At 36.1% G+C, this 17689-nt stretch overlaps 1 protein-coding gene across 4 annotated transcripts in view; it reads left to right on the top strand.

Moving 5' to 3' along the window:
• Nucleotides 1-3837: 3837 nt before the first annotated feature.
• TRMT10A (tRNA methyltransferase 10A) overlaps nucleotides 3838-17689 on the top strand; it is a 32012-nt gene continuing 18160 nt past the window's right edge. The window contains exons 1-6 of one of the 4 annotated variants that reach the window (XM_037830319.1): nucleotides 3883-3982; nucleotides 13691-13852; nucleotides 14043-14238; nucleotides 15138-15300; nucleotides 16038-16109; nucleotides 17399-17473. In XM_037830319.1, coding sequence (XP_037686247.1) covers nucleotides 14054-14238; nucleotides 15138-15300; nucleotides 16038-16109; nucleotides 17399-17473 — 495 coding nt within the window. In that variant the 5' untranslated portion in view covers nucleotides 3883-3982; nucleotides 13691-13852; nucleotides 14043-14053. Of the gene's footprint in view, nucleotides 4151-4333; nucleotides 4398-13690; nucleotides 13853-14042; nucleotides 14239-15137; nucleotides 15301-16037; nucleotides 16110-17398; nucleotides 17474-17689 lie in introns of those variants that run through there. The other 3 variants (XM_037830317.1, XM_037830321.1, XM_037830320.1) reach the window with 3 other exon arrangements.

Here is a 17689-nt window from a genome sequence, read left to right as displayed (position 1 = left end):
CCACGGGACTGAGCCTGGCAGGGAGGGGCGCGGGTCCCCTGGCCGCAAAAACTTACAGATTTCGCTGATCTCAGCAGTTCCATGTTTTCATGAGTGTTGTATGAAGTATGCCCAAAGTCAGATTGCTCTGTGGTGTCCAGTCCACGCAGTTCCTGGCTTTCTACCTACTTTTCTGGAGGAGTAACTAAAACATACAGCTCACCAGTCTGCCATCTTGCCCCGCCTCAAGACTGTAATTTTGTAACCAAATAAACCCCCTTTATAAAAGCCAATCTATCTCTGGTGTTTTGCATGCTCACAGCATTAGCAAACTAGAACATACTTCATACAAAAATTAACTCAAAATGCATCAAAGACCTAACTATAAGAGACAGAACAATAAAACTCCTAGAAGAAAATGTATGGAAGCATCTTCAAAATTTTGTGGTAGGTGATGGTTTCTTACTCTTGGCACCCAAAGCATGAGCAACCAAAGAAAAAAATAGATAAATGGTACTTCCTCAAAATTGAACACTTCTGTGCATCAAAGGACTTTCATTAAAAAGGTGAAAAGGCAGCCTACTCAACGGGAGAAAATATTTGGAAACCACATCTGATAGGGTTTAATATCCAGAATAAGTAAAGAAATCCTACAACTCAACAATAAAAAGACAAACATCCTAATTTAAAAATGGGCAAAAGATTTGACTAGATATTTTTTCAAAAGAAGATACAAATGACTAAAAAGCACATGAAAATATGCTCAACATCACTATCAGGGAAATGCAAACTCAAACCACAATGAGATAGATTTCACACCTACTAGATGGCCACTATTAAATAAATAGAAAACTACAAGTACTTAGGAGGATGTGGAGAAATAGCACATGAATTCACTGTTTGTGGGAATGTAAAATGGTATAACTGCTGTGGAAGAAAGTTTGGCAGTTCTTCAGAAGTATGGAAACTACCATATGATTCAGGAACCCCACTAGGTATATACTCAGAACTGAAAGAAGGGATGCGAACAGAGAGTTATACCCTGATGTTCATAGCGGTATTATTCATTATTGCCAAAAGATGGAAACCACTGAAGTGTCCATCAACTGATGAATGGATAAACAAAATGTAGGCCATACATATGATAGAGTATTCAGCTCTGAGAAGGAATGAAGTCCTGATGCATGCAAAAACATGGATGAGCCTTGGGGATACAATGTTGAGTGAAATAAGCCAGACACAAAAGGACAAATATTGCATGATCTCACTATATTAACTAATTATAAAAAGTAAAGCCATAAAACTATCATCTAGAATCTAGGTTACCAAGAGATAGAATGAGGGTAGAAAACGGGGAACTGATGCGTAATGTGTGTAGAATTTTTAACTAGGTTGAATTTAAATGTTTGGAAATGGATAGAGGTGATGGAAGCACATTATGAGGGGTGTAATTAGCAACACTGAATTATGCATGTGCATATGGTTGAAAGGGGAGGTTTTGAGTCATACATGTCACTAGAAGGAAAATTAGAGGACAAAACATGGGACTGTGTAACACAGTAAACATTGTGGTACACGATGACTGTGGTCAATAGTACAAACATAAAAATGTTATTTCAAGAAGTAGAACAGATGTATGTCACTATTACAAGGAGTTAATAATAGAGTGGTATATGGAGGGAAATGCACCTATTGCATACTATGGACTATAGTTAATAGTAATATTCTTTCGTCAAGAGTAACAAATACACCATACCAATGCTAAGGGTCAATAATTGGGGGCAAGGGGGACAAGAGATACAGGATATTTTTGGGTATTTTTGGAGTGATGAAAATGTTCTAAAATTATGGTGATGAATGCGCAATATATAATGATACTGTAAACCACTGATTATACACTTTGGATGGATTACATGGTATGCGAATATATCCCAATAAAACTGCTTTAAAGAAAAACAAATTTTTTAAGTTTCAAAATCGAATTTTCTCCCAGTATTCCCCAAATGACTCAGTTAGTAGCATTACATTCCTACAGCTGTTCAAATTAGAAAAACCCCTAGAGTTAACCTCTCCTCTTTCTTCCTCATTCCACAATAAGTCTTACATTCATGTGTCAAACTATGACATATTTTGGTGTTTGCATTCACTGGTCCTAATATTTTATAAACACTTTCTGTTTCTGACATCTGGCAAACTCCTGCTTATTTACAATACACAGCAAAATTATTCAATCTCTGAAACAATGTCTCCTGCCTCCAAAAGCATTTAGGCATCTCAAGCTCATTATATGTTGTATGGTAATTATTTACCACTGGCTCTCCCACTAGAGTAAAGTTTCCTTAAAGTCTGAGATTATGATTTAGTTATATTTGTACCCCAGTACCAAGACAAAAAAAAAACCAAAAAAAAAAAAAACCCTCAAAAAATGTGTCAGAAAAATAAACACATGAATTTTAGCAATCAATGAAAATAAGATTCAGTTTTTCACATCACTGGATGTCTATCTCCCAAACTTTCTATATGCTTCAATCTTTGGTTAAATCGCCCTTTTTTGCTGGTTCTTTTTTGGTGCTTGCATTGGATTGATGCTAGAATCATATAAAAATCTGCACATACGACTACAAAGTTAAATGGATGTGTTAAAAGAAAAATGTATTCTCAGTTGACCATTAATATATGAAGATTTTCTTTTTAGTCACTTAAAAAACTTTGGTTTAAATATCTAAGGATGCCAGGTAGTAAATCTGAAAAAGTAAAAAAAAAAACTATTCATAAAACCGATTCCAGGGGGGCAACTGAACAGCTGTTAAAAGATTTGGCACATCATGGCCAGCTTGAATTTAATGACCTACATGTGAAGGGCTACATATCCGATTACTAATCCTCCCTCAGCTACTCCTTGCCCTGATATGGAGGCAACTGAAAAAGATGCTCTACTAACAGATCAGAAATGGACCCAGACTTTGTTGCCAATGCTCAGTTAACAGAGCTCTTCTTTAACAGTTGAGGGTAGGAAGAAACAGAGATTGAACCACAACAGCTTTACAACTGACAAAAGTTTTTAAAGTAACATTTGAGGGTTTAAAGCAAGAATTACTTTAGTTCTGCAAGTAAAAACCAGAGAAATTTCAATTCTTTGAAAGAATCTCAAATTCTGAATTTTCTACTGCACTAAAGCTTTCATACATGTTCAAGCATGTCTTCAAACATAAAGCATATTTACTTCAGAATTCTTTCCATACTGTGATGTCAGTCTTCTCAAATTTTCAAACTCATTCTTCTCTTAAAATTCTGGAATAATCACCTATTACAAGTAGAGCAAAATAAAAAACCAAATAAAAAGCGACAATCTAGGGATTGTGTTTCGGTTCTCCCTCAGTTGACTTGGTCTATATTTAGCAAAAAGATTATATAAGGTCAAGTTTTACAAACAATGTTTTGCAAAACAGCGCAGGAAAAAATAGCTCAAGGAATGAATGGAGAGTAAAACTTATGGCTGTAAACCAAGAAAAAAGGCTTAGAAATTCTAATTTTAAATGAATCTCATTGTGAATTTGAGTTGCTTTTCAAATTTGATTTTCCACTTGAGTTGTGTAAAATTATGAAATACAACCTTTTCGATATAAATTAGAAATAGTTAAGAGATTTTCCTCATCCCAACATAGAAGCACAGAATGAAGATCTTTTTGTCAGTGTTTCCTGTTTTCGATTTTTAAGGGTGGGAGTGTTTCAATTTTATCCATTTCAAACACGCACATAAACATCCCTTTAACCTTAACTCTAAACCCCGCCCCTACGCAATCCCCCTCTCCTTTCTTCGACTGCGGGGCCCGGGTTGCGCAGTTCGGTGACGTAAGACGTAACAGCTGCAGCCCTGAACGTGTAGCTACCGCCTGCCTCTGGGAGTTGAAGTTTCCGAAGGAGGACTCATGAGCGGCACAAAGACCACTCCAAAAGGTTTCCAGCGCGTGGCTCTCGCATTCTTCGCCAGCTCTTCAGTTCGGTAAAGCTCCTAGCACATCAGCGGGTGTTCGCCTGCCGTCTGGTACTCTCCGCGTGCAAAAGGGAAGCGTTCATACTGCTTTTGGCTGGAACAAGGGCTTCCGGGGGAGAGGGGAACGCGGCTGTGGGAGTAGCTGCAGCGTTCTTGCAGCGAAGGAAGTGACGGCTGGTGAGCGCGTCCCCGCGGCGTTCGGAGCCTGATTAGCTGGCTGCCGCTTCGTCCCGCCTGTAGCATGCGTCTGCAGGAAGGTGGCGGAGAGGGGGAGGAGGGCCGAGATCCTCCTCTATCGCCGGCTCCGGGGTGCCTTCGGCCAGCTCTGTGGGGGGGGTCCATGGGGGTCCAGAATGGGCCGGGATCCGGTCTTTAGTGTGTGAAGAGTGTGAGTTTGCTAAGGATGAAGGGAGAGGGAAACCAGGTATGAAGGGCCAGAAGACTAGTTATGGCTTAGTGGCGAGAAGCCATGGGCTAGTCGCTTAACCTCAAACATGTCTTACCAGATCTTTGCAGAGAGGGGCTGATGTAGCCAAGCGCTGGGAAATGTAGAGAGGCCGGGAAAGCAAGTTGCTACGAGGTGATGTCAGGACCCATGGTGGTGAGCTGAGGACTGGTTTAAGAAGATTGAAATATTTACTGGAATATTTTAAGCGTTAAAATTCGGCATTTTTTCCCTCTATAGTTATAAAAAGGAGAGCACAGATGCCGTTCTCATTTTCAGTAATCCTGCTCTCCTCCCTCTCTCCCAAGTGTCTTAGCTGAGCAAAGCCCCTTCTGCAGATTTTGCTGGCACTTTGTTAAAGGATATTCTTCCCATCACTGTCCGGACATTTAATTCCATTATGAAGTTATTCCAGCATTCGTTTGGATCTCTGGAAGAAGGCTATGTCTTCAGAAATTATGAGGACTGTTTAGCCCGATCGATAAAACCCATTCAAGTTTTTTTGTGTATGTGCGTTTCTTGTTTCGGTCGTTCACTGACTTATTATGTGTGTCTTCTTTGCCTTGAACTGTGCTGAGAAGTGGAAATACAAAGGAAATTGAGATTTTTTTTTTCCTATTTATCCCACAGCAAATGGTCTTAGTCTTCTTTAACCTGTCCTTAGTTTTATATGACCACCTGATAACATATTTCAATTATTGGCCGAACCTCCACCCAAATTATTTTACGCTAAAGCCAATTAAGTTTCACACAAGTGTTTGTATAATTACTACACCAAGAGTGTGATTACATATTTGTTGAACTGGACTGAATGAATGAAAATGTACTGTAGGCTTCTTTGCATGAAAGCAAGGAAGTAAAACTTTCTGCCATCGAGCTTATAAACTATGATATAAACTATATAAAAAAACTAAAAAGCAAGTATACGTAGCAAAATGCTATATTTTGCTTAATAGGTAATCTGAACAAACTCGCATTAAAAAAAAAAAAAAGTTGTAAAGCTTTTGGCCTTTTCTTGCATTTGATAGGTTGTTAAGAAACTTGAGTAGCAGTGATAGGCCAAGTTAAACTTGAGACTTTTTGGATAGGAAAGGCGAAAGCTCCCCCTGGTGTACATATGCTGTAAAACATTGCTTTATTTTTCAAATTATAGAGAGTATCAACACTTGCAGTTTTTAAACAAGATAGAGAACTAGCCAAAAAATCAATGGTGCCATTGATGACCAGAAATGGTCTCTGTTCGAATATTAATCATCGCTTCATAAATCAATTTGTTTCCTCTGAATTTTAATTTAGCTGTTTGCATATTTAGCTTAGCGGGCCTTACGTTTTTCTCTGCACTACATTGTTTTGAATACTGGCACTTCTGAATTTTATTTAATACACTATGTATGGATAGGAAGTAAAATCAAATTGAACCTAGTGATCACAATATGTATATGTATATATTTTTATATATTTGTACATTTAATCACAGTCATAGTCCACCACACAATATGTATTTTTAAATTTCTTTCCTTCCTAATCTTTTCAGGCTATTAGGTTCTCCTTTTGTCTAGTTTCTTAAATTGAATGCTTTCCTTATTTATTTTCTGGCTTTTTAAAAATTTTAATGGATGCATTGAAAGCTATGCATTTATCTCTAAATAACTTTTTGCCTGCCTCTTTCTCAGCCCATTATCCAAAGCTTTTAAGTATTCCTCCGTCTTATTTTTCCTTTCTATTTCTTTGTGTTGTATCCTGAGTCAGAGTATTAGGGTGTCTTCTGACTCATCTGTTCTCTCTTGGACTGTGGATAATCTGGAGTTTCTCTCATCTTTTGAAATTTTAATTTTTTCTTTTCCTGGAGTTCAAGTTGGTTCTTTTTCGTGGATTCTTTTTTTGCCTTTTTTATGCCGATTTTTAAGTCACAGTATCCTGTTTGTTTTATGATTCTTACTCTTTATGATCTCTTTGAAGGATTCCAACCAAACTTATTTTTCTCTGTTATTTCCAATTTGTATAGAGTGAATTTTTCTCCTGATCATTGATTTTGTTGGATTTCTTAAAAAATCAGTTTTTGTAATTTTACTCTGCAGACTTATCTTGAATGAAATTATCGCCTCCCCTCTCCTTACCACCTTTCCCTCTATGCTACTCTTTTTGTGATTGCTCCCACCCCATGGCCCTTTCCAGTGTTTCAGTTCACAGCACGTCTTATATGGGTAGTTTAGAATTCTAATCATGTAGTGTTAAAATTTCATTTGTCACTTCATGGCTTGGTCCATATTCTAGCTGAGAAGCTGTGTCTTCTTCCTCTAAGCTTCTGCAGGTACTTAGTTTGGTATTAGCCATAGTCTAATTATACCTGTTTTCATGCTTCTTTTATGGAAGGAGAAGGCCCACAACAACCCCTGATTTCAGGTCATCTATGTCACATCCCCTGTCTTGTATTATTATTCTCCTTACTTTAAAGCTGTTAAAACTCCCAGTTACCTTTGCCAGAAAATCCTGCAGGAACAATACCTGTTCCATTTCTTGATTTTGTTTTTGAGTCTGTACTATTCTTCATTTTTTATATATTATAAAAAATAAAATATCCATTATTGAAATATCAGTAATTTTTATCAATTATTGTCATGCATATCAAGATTGGAGGCAGGGTGCCTCAAAGCACGAACTTCTGTTGGCCATCTCTAAGAACTCTCCTAATTTTTTGTTCAAAGGCATAGGTATAGAACTGGAGCTGTTTTTTCTGCTTATCCTTCGGTGACACAGGCCTTTTCAGAGCCATCTATAAACAGTCTTGGAACAACACAGCTCTTATAGGTTCTTAGGAAGCACTTAGTTTCTAAGTAAGGGTTTGGATTACTAGGAGGTAGTAAAGGATGAAATTAAGAGATCTGGATTTGAATCCTCCCTCATTCACTTTACTCTTCTATTCATTCAACAAGTATTTGAGTACTTAGTGTCTACTCAATTCTGTTCTAGGTGCCTCAGTTTTTAGAAATTATTAGTTTTGTGATACTAGGAAAATTATTTAACCTTACTGTGCCTTCTCCTTTGTAAGCAGGGATAGTACTACCTACCTCATAGAATTGTTTTATAGTATCAAATTAGATGATAAATTCTTTGGATTACATACATTAAGAATTAATAAATGTTTGCTATTATGATTTTATTACATTTTCAATCCTTTATCATATCTCATTCATTCATTTATTATATCAGTATATAATAAGCACCTACCAAGAGCCAGGCACTGTGCTAGTACTGACAAAAACAGGTAGATCATCCCTGTCTGCATGGCATATACAATGTGGAATCAAATTTGAGTAGTAATTTGATTACTACTAATAGCATTCTTAGACTACTCCTGCAGTCTAAGAATACTATTTGGTTAGTGGAATAAGAAAAACTTGTGAACTCTTACTCGGGTTATTAGATGATTCTCTCTCCCTTTTAGAAGTTTTGTGACTTAGTAAAATTCAGGGACCTTTGTTGTAGCTACCAAAGGACATATCTTAAAATTTCTTGTGTGTCAGTCAAAATCTGGTAAACTTTCTAAGTTTGCTTAGTTATTGCCATACATCCTGTTATAACATTGCAATTTTAAAGAATGTGAGAATCATATAACAAAAACTACTGCCTAAATTATATTCTTCAAAGGTTTTGTCCTTCCATTATCTAAATTGTGGGGATTTTTTGTCTTTAGATATTAGCTTCTCTGTGCAGATTTGTTATCGCTTTCTGTAAAAAAAAATCATAGCATTTTCCTTAAGGCCAGTCAAATCTTTGCAAGCTCCATGCTTTATCTTTGGTTGGGATAAATAAGAAATACATTTTCAAGTTTTGGTCTTAATCTGTTAAAGGGAATATAAATCTTAGTGTTTCTAATCTTTTCCCTAATTCTGAAAGCAAGTTTGGTTCTAGTTAGTTGGTATAGAGATGTGTGCAACAAATCCAAATAAAGATATGTTTGAAACAGCTATTGTAGCATTTCAAGAGTCCAGGCTGATTAAAATACCAACTTCCACATTTTGTTTTTTAAACATGACTGAAGTATGACATTTGCAATTACATACTTACAATTAAATATATTAGAAGCCATCCAGATTTGTTGTCTGGGCGTTTACAAATCTGTAGCATATCTTTAGTTAAAAACCTACTGCGGGAGACAGGGCAAGATGGCGGTATAGAGAGATGTGGAATTTAGTCCTCTAGAGCAGCTAGTAAATAGCCAGGAACAACTAGTAAATAGTCTGGAACAACTGTTAGAGTACATCTGTGACTGGACACACATGGTACACCAGCCTGGAATGGTTGTAATGGCTGAGATCACAGCATAGAACTGTAAGTAAGGCTCCCCAAATTGTGGCACTGGTGCCCCTCCCCCACTGAAACAGCAGGCTGAGCTGAAACACTTCCCTCTGGAAAAAAGAAGCTGGTTACCTGGAGCGAGGAAAGTAACTCAACCAAGCTCCAATTGTGGTTTTAATTAACAAATTTGCACTACTGAATACAAGCTACAAGCACAGGTGTAAACCCAGAGTAAACCTGAAAGAAACCTGAGGTTCCTCGTGGCAGAGAGAAGGCAGAGCTGACGGGCAAAAAAAACCCATAAATAAATAAAAATAGAGGGTTTTGGAGACAGCTGAGCTCAGAGTACTGGAAAATGGCTGTGTCACAGGAAAAGGGGCACAGAGAACCTGGACCAACACCGGTTGACTGGTGAAACTGGGGGCCTGGGGACTGGCTCTGAAAGGGGGTTTTGCTCTTTTTCTTTCTTTTTTTTTCCTTTCATTCTAAGTAGCTCATTTGAGAAAGCCTCAGGCATTCTCAGTTGTTAGCTCTGACCTAGGCAAGGGTGGAGTTAACAGAGACAAAGGAGGAATTCAAGTGTAGAAGGTAACTCCCTAAAGGGTGTAGAAAAGGGATGTGGGGCCCAGCTCAAGTGGCTCCCCTCCCTCAGAGAATTCAGACCCCAGAGCCTGGGTTGAGGGGAACCAGAAACAACTTAAACTTGGCTTCAGACACCCTCAGCCCCTGGCCAAGACTGGATCCACTGAGAATTAAAGGGACCACACTTCATTACACCAGTGGGGAGCTGCGGGCTGACAAGCACCACCTGCTGGACAGAATAGGAAAGGACTGAGTCTAGAGGCCTCACAGGAAAGTCTGACAACCTGCTTCTCAGGGAAACCTGATACTGATTACCTCTTCCTCCCGAGAGCTGGGCCTATCTGGTCTGGGAAAATGATTGGGGTAATCAAAGGAACCAGATGCCTAGACAACAAAAAATTGTCACATTGGGAAAAATGAAGATGTGGCCAGTCAAAGGAATAAACTTATGCTTCAACTGAAATACAGGAATTGAAACAACGAATTATTAATCAAACAAATCTCCTAAATCAATACAAAAAAACACAAATCAATGAGTTGATGGAAGATATGGCAAAAGAGATGAAGGATATAAAGAAGACATTGGGTGAACATAAGGAAGAACATGGAAGTTTGAAAAACAATTGGCAGAACTTATGGGAATGAAAGGCACAATACAAAAGATGAAAAAGACAATGGAGACATACAACAACAGATTTGAAAAGGCAGAACAAAGGATTCGTGAACTGGAGGATAGGACGTCTGAAATTGTACACACAAAAGAACAGATAGGGAAAAGAATGGAAAAATATGAGCAGCGTCTCAGGGAACTGAATGACAACATAAAGCACATGGATGTACGTGTCATAGGTGTCCCAGAAGGAGAAGAGAAGGGAAAAGGGGTAGAAGCAATAATGGGGAAAATAATCATTGAAAATTTCCCATCTATTATGAAAGTCATAAAGTTACAGATCCGAGAAGCGCAGCGTACCCCAAACAGAATAGATCTGAATAGACCTACACTGACACTTAATAATCAGATTATCAAATGTCAAAGACAAAGAGAATTCTGAAAGCAGCAAGAGAAAAGCGATCCATCACATACAAGGGAAGGTCGATAAGACGATGTGCAGATTTCTCAGTAGAAACCATGGAGGCAAGAAGGTAGTGGTGTGATATAGTTAAGATACTGAAAGAGAAAAACTGCCAATGAAGAATTTTATATCTGGCAAAACTGTCCTTCAAATATGAGGGAGAGCTTAAAATAGTCTCTGACAGACAATGACAAGAGTTGGTGAATAAGATACCTGCTCTACAGGAAATACTAAAGGGAGCACTATAGGCAGACAGGAGAGAGAGGTTTGGAGCATATATAGGGTAATGGTAGCACAATAATATAAGTACACTGAACAAGGATGCCTGTGAGTATGGTTGAAAAGAGGAAGGTAGACACTAGAAGGAGAGATGGAAGATAGTAACTGGGACTGTATAACTTAGTGAAACCTACAGTGGTCAATGATTGTGATTAAATATACAAATATGTTTTTACATGAGGGAGAACAAATGAATGTCAACTTTGCAATGTGTTAAAAATAGGATGTTATTGGGGAAAAATAACAGCCAATGTAAACTGGAGTCTATAGTTAACAGTAACATTGTAAAATTCTTCCATTAATTGTAACAAAGACAATATACCAAAGCTAAATGTCTGTAAGAGGGGTATATAAGGGAGGGGTATATGATTCTTGGAGTTGATGGTATTGTCTGATTTTTTTATTGTATTTTTTTATTGTATTTTTTATTGTATTTTATTTTAATTTTATTTCTTCTTTTGTTGCTTTTTAGTTGTCTTTTTTTTCCTTTTTCTTTTTTTTTTTTTTTCTTTTTCTTTTGCCTCTTCCTCTTTGTGGAAGAAATATGGAAATGTCCTTACATAGATAGTGGTGGTGAATACATAACTATGTGATTATACAGGGAATGATTAATTGTTTACTTAGGATGGAATGTATGGTGTGTGAGTAAAACTGTTAAAAAATAAACAGGGATACAAATACTGGAGAAAATGTGGAGAAAGGGATGTACCTAATCACCTTTGATGGAGAATTAGAATGATGCAGCCTATCTGGAGGGCTGTGTGGTGTTTCCACACAAAGCTAAGCATGAGGTTGCTTTATGGTCCTGCAAGTTGGTTATTGGGTATATACTTGGAAGAACTGAAAAAAGGGACATGAATGGACATTTGCACAGTGGGGTTTATGCTGTCAGTATTCATGATTTCCAGTGGATGGAGGTAGACTAAGGGTACATTGACTGATGAATGGAATGGTGAACTGTGGTGTATACATACAATGGAATATTGAGCTGCTACAAGAAAGAGTGATGTTGTGAGGTGAATGGACATTAAGGACAGTATGTTGAGTGAAATAAACCAGAAATGAAAAGAAGAACATTATAATGCCTCACTAATATGGACTAACTATAATGTGCAAACTCTGAGAATTGAGTCTGAGAGCATAGGTTATCAGGGGAAGACCTATTGTAAAGGTTCCTAGATTGCAAGCTTTTACAGCAGTTACATTTATTTCTGGGTTGTAATGATTATTTCTAAATTCTGAGATGCTGAGCTCTTTGTGTATAATTTGGTTGGTCCCTGGAACTTTGGGTATCTGTGTGACAGTTGAGATTCAGAGCCAGTGTCCGGCACTATGAATGACAGCATTACTCCATACAGCAAATGTTAAGGAGTCTAAAAAAAGAGATCAGACTTCAGTTAGAGACATGAACGAAATGGGCTTGATTAGAATTAAGGTAAATTAGAGTAAAGGGTAGAGGACAATATTGACTGTGTTTTTAAAACTTCAACTTCTGTGTGAGACCAAAGGAAGAATGTTTGTTAGGTGCAAAATCTATACTTTTTGTAACACACTATATAATTTAACTCGTATGATCAGTTTATTCAAACAATATAATTGCATGGAATGTTGATTAGGGAGTGAAATCTGTTTTTTTTTGTACAGGTTAGTTTGAAGCCCCAATACATCCCGGAGTAATTTGGGTAGAAAATAAAAATGCATTTGCAAAGTCCCCTTGAGGGACTGGGGGAAAATGTGGAAATATTAAATTTCCCCACCTGTGGAATTAATGATATTCTGACAAGCATTGGTGGCTACCAATTTAGAAGGCTGAGGCCTTGATCTTGGGGCTTGCCCTTATGAAGTTTGTTATTGCAAAAGAGAGACTAAGCCTGCTTTAAAATTGTGCCTAAGAGTCACCCCAAGAGAACCTCCTTTGTTGCTCAGATGTAGCCTCTCTCTCTAAGACAATGCTGCAGGTAAACTCACTGCCCTTCCCCATATGTGGGACATGACTCCCAGGGGTGTAAATCTCCCTGTCATTGTGGGACGTGACTCATGGGGATGAGCTTGGCCCTGGCATCATGGGATTGAGAAAGTCTTCTTGAACCAAAAGGGGGAATAGAAATGAAACAAAATCAAGTTTCAGTGGCTGAGAGATCTGAAGTCAGAGGTCATTCTGGAGGTTGTTCTTATGCATTATGTAGATACCCCGTTTTTAGTGTATTGGAATAGCTAGAAGGAAATACCTGAAACTGTTGAACTGCAACCCAGTAACCTTTATTCTTGAAGATGATTTTATAGTTATATAGCTTACAGTGTGTGACCATGTGACTGAAAACTTTGCGGCTTCCACTCCCTTTTATCCAGTGTTTGGACAGGTGAATAGAAAAATGAGGACAAAAAGTAAATGAATAATAGGGAGAGATGGGGGGTATGGGATGTTTTGAGTGTTCTTTTTTACTTTAACTTTTATTCTTATTCTTTTTTGTGTGTGGTAATGAAAATGTTCAAAAATTGACTGTGGTGATGAATGCACAACTATATAATGGTACTAAGAATAATTTATTGTATACCATGGATGAGTGTATGGTATGTGAATATATCTCAGTAAAATTGAATTAAGGAAAAAAAAGAAAAACTTTTGTGAGTTTACACCCAGTTAATGAAAGTAGTATTCTAAATGTACTTTCCATCTCTTTTTAAAACAGCATTTTCTTCTCTTATAAAGACAAGATATTTTCATTATATGAGATTCGGAAAATACAGAAAACCATTTTTAATAAGCATATGCATGTGTATGCTTTTAAAAACAAAATTGGGCATCATTATATATATATATATATATTTAATTTATTATAACCATTTCTCTTATCACTGTTTTTGAGAAACATGATTTTTATTGGCTGCTTAGTCCTGGCCCATATTATAGATGAACTGTAGTTTGTTATCCCTTTTGCTGACAATCAGGTAGTTTTAAAATTTTCACTATTAAAAATAGCACTGCAGTATATATACCCTTGTACGTTATGTTTGCGCGTATTTTTCATTCACTAATAGGAATTTGTTCTAAGGAAATAAATTACTGGACCAAAGGTTCTGAACATGGTAAAGCTCTTGCAACGTATTCTTGTTTTGCCTTCTGAAAAAATTGTACCAGGACCACCAGTAGTGTATGAAAACACACATTTCTCCAAACCTTTACAAACTTGCTAATAAATGGTACGTAATTAATACTAAATGATATTTGAATTATCTTTGACTTTTAGTGCGTTTATTCATCTAAATTTGCATTTTTGTGTATTCCTAAGGTTTAATTTTTGTCACATCTATTGGCCATTTGTTTTTTTTCCTTCTTTGTGTGTGTTTGTAAATTATCTGTTTGTTTCAGAGGTACCTTTCAATTTTTCAGAAGCACTAAAAATGTCGTCTGAAATGTTGCCGTCATTTATTGAGACTTCTAATGTTGAAAGAAAGCAAAACTTAAAGGAGGATCAAGAGGAGAGCCAGAAGCTAAAATTAGGTGAACAGTTTGACCCGATATCTAAACGACAAATGAAGAAGCTAATAAAACAGAAACAATGGGAAGAACAACGAGAACTCCGCAAGTATGTGTTCCAAAATGCTTATACTCTACCCCTATTCAGAAGTGTGGAACATTGGTCTTTGTATAAGCCCTTTGGCACATTAAAAGTAGTTTTGTTAGTTAAAATTGGAGCTATGAATATTGCTAAGTTACACTGTTAATTGGCTGTTAAAACTGTATGTGCTTTGACTTTTTTTTAAAGCATTATTGATAAATTTGCACTGAACCCTTTCTTCACCTAGAACTGATTGTGAATAGCAGCACAGTTTCTGAGACAAATGACTTAAATAAGGATATATTTAGTATTCACGTCATAGGTATGGAACACGAATAACCAATTCATGAAGATCAAATTTCGGTTAACTTTAATTTTGCTAGAAGAACCACTGCAAGCTTTGGTGAAAGCAGTTAGGCTGAAGCTGTTATTTTATAATGCCAAAATTTACTGGGAGAAAATAAACTATAGTTGACATAGAGAAAAAGTAGGTGTGTTTTAGTTTTTACAAACAGTTTTATTTTGCTTTCTTTCTATACCATATAAACATTGCTTGAAAATCATATAGGGAAAGAATGATGAAAATAAAATTCTTTATAACCCTCAAATTCAGTATTTATAATTTTTTTCTTAGAATAAGTAGTATGAAACCAAGAAGAAGTAATTAAACTATTGAGTAGTGTAGTTATGATTTGTACAGGAAACTTTAGATTATTTTTGCAAACTCCTTTTCTTCTTATTTAAAGCTTTTAAATGGACCAAGGGAAATTGCTGATATTTGATCATTTTTGACCCACAGATATGTCAGTTTCATATGATTCAACCTAATGATTTAAAAAATTATTATTTCTAGAAATCTATTTAGAAGAGTCTTGTGAGAATCTGAATGTACAAATGACATTAGTTATTTCAACTGCTAATTTTAGACAAAAGCGGAAAGAAAAGCGCAAAAGGAAAAAATTAGAGCGACAATGTCAGCTGGAATCAAACTCAGATGGAAATGACAGAAAACGTGTTCGAAGAGATGTTGTTCACAGCGCACTTCGCCTTATCATTGACTGTAGTTTTGACAACTTGATGGTATTAAAGGTATTGTAATTCATTGTCAGAAAATCCTGTTGGTAAATGAGGCTGAATCATTCTTGCCTTAGTATGTAATATCACTTTGATTTAAATTTATGTACTAAAGTGCATCTGAAATCAAATTTTTAAAAATCTTTGTCCCCAAAATTAAATTTGCGAAGTGTCTTCATATATGTATATATGTATGTATGTATATGTATACGCACATATATATACACACAGAGGAAGACTGCATAATTAGATTATAAAACTCAGTAACTACATGTGTCTTAAAGATTTGTTTGTTTTTGCTAGTTTTCTTAATCAAAAAGAAGAAAATGGGAAATAGAATTGGCTTAATAGAATTCTTACTCAATAGTTTGAGAAACCTGATTGTTGGAAAAGTGCTAGTGAAGAGAACATGCTGTAACTATTTCTGAAAACATTGTTAAGTCATGAAAATAGTGTAATATGGCTCTAAAAGTTTTTTTGTTGGCTCTTGAAGAGTAGATATGTCATGAACTAATATTTTAAATGCCTACAAATTATGAAATAGTGGGTCACTTAGTATTAATTTAGTCTAATAGTTATTTTATTAGTATATAGGAAATTGAACAAAAATTATCAGGATGGGTTTGTATTTCAAAATAAAAATTACACCTATCTAATCATACCTTCTGCTTATTCTTTTCCACTATGATTATGGAATGGCCATAGATGACTTTTATAACTCTGCTTTAAAAAGTATGTGCACTCTTTTCTAGGACATTAAGAAACTTCATAAGCAGATTCAACGATGTTACGCAGAAAACCGTCGTGCATTGCATCCTGTGCAGGTATGTCTCAAGAATTTAAAACAGTCTCTAGTTTCCTTTTATACCTTCCAAGGCAACAGCATAGCTAATCCCAGTTGTCTTTGCAATAGTCTTAAAGGTAATCTTCCTTTAGAAAACCAGATGCCTAGTTGAGAACTGGCATTTGTTTTTCTACAGAAATAAAGTAAGATATTTTATACAACTTTTCACTTAGGTCATTCTCAGACACTCTTTTCAGTCATCCTCAGTCTTGCAAGCATTCACCTGTACGAAGCTATTTAGTTGAACTTCTTCATGATGGGATACGTGCATATTTCTACACCAGTTCTCAGCTCTCAATTTCTTTTTGTCCTAAGGGGAATACTGCCCCTGCCTAATGCATGCTGTAGTATTTGGTTGGTTGGTTTTGTCTTAAAGGCTATTAGTTTTTTGTTGAGTCATTGAAGATTGTTGATCAGTCTCAATAGTTTTGGAAAACTGGTGGTTCAAACAATGCTAGTAAAGAAACTAAGCTTTACTTGTTTTCCAAATCATTGATAGATTATGAAAATAGTATTAATTTGGCTCTAATAATGTTGAAAGGTGTTTTTTCAGTTGGTGAGGAAGAAGTGATTTGTGAAGACTGGTTCTGCTAAGAGAGAGTCTTATTTCTTATTGAATTTATTTGAATTCTGGGTAACCTAAAAATTAGCATTGGCTAACAGATGTTAAGAGCCAGAGCTCTTAATAATTTTTGGTTGGCTGTTTTTTTTACCAAGTGATAGTAATTTTATGTTCCCATGGACTCTTCATGATTCTATGACAGTTCTGTGTACTCACCTTCACCTCTAATAGATCCCCTTTCACCTTGATTCAGACTTGAAAAAGGTGTCAGGGTTTAGAATCAAAGAAATACTACTACTTTGGATTGATGAAAATAATAACAATGGTGGTAAAAGGAAGGAAATAGGGACTTGACATGGAAGCAGGGAGTTTGCAGAAAAATGATCATCAAGGGAAAGACAGATTATAGTTGCTTGGAAAAGTAGGATAAAAGGTACATGGAATATTGAAGGTTAGTAGGTTATGAAATATACACATACATACACAAAACATGCTGTTTCCACCACAAATTTATTCTTGCTCTTCAAAGCTTGTCAAAAATTTATTCTCATATGTACAAAGCATGTCACAAATTTATTTTTTTAGATCAGTGAAAATGAATATATTTTGTTTCATTGATCAGATGAATGTATTCACGAAATAAAATATTGGATTTAAATAATAATTTTGTTCTGTCTTTCCTTCTATACCTACTTATCACTTATCAGTTTTACTTGACAAGCCATGGAGGACAGTTGAAAAAGAACATGGATGAAAATGATAAAGGATGGGTTAACTGGAAGGTATTTAAAATAGATTGTTACTTAATTTCAAGTATTGTTATGCTTACAGATGTCTTCATTTTTGCCTAGATTCTGCATACTGCTACTGAATATAGGGGTCAGCAGTCTCCAACTCCTGTGCATCCCTGGTACATAAGTCTTAAGTTATGCATGGGAGAAGCTAAAAAGAGTGAGAAGAATTCATTATTCTGTGCTTGTTCTCATTAAACATCACCT

The sequence above is a fragment of the Choloepus didactylus genome, chromosome 3 (assembly GCF_015220235.1).
Source record: "Choloepus didactylus isolate mChoDid1 chromosome 3, mChoDid1.pri, whole genome shotgun sequence".
NCBI lineage: Eukaryota > Metazoa > Chordata > Mammalia > Pilosa > Megalonychidae > Choloepus > Choloepus didactylus.
This window is presented reverse-complemented; position numbering and strand designations above follow the sequence as displayed.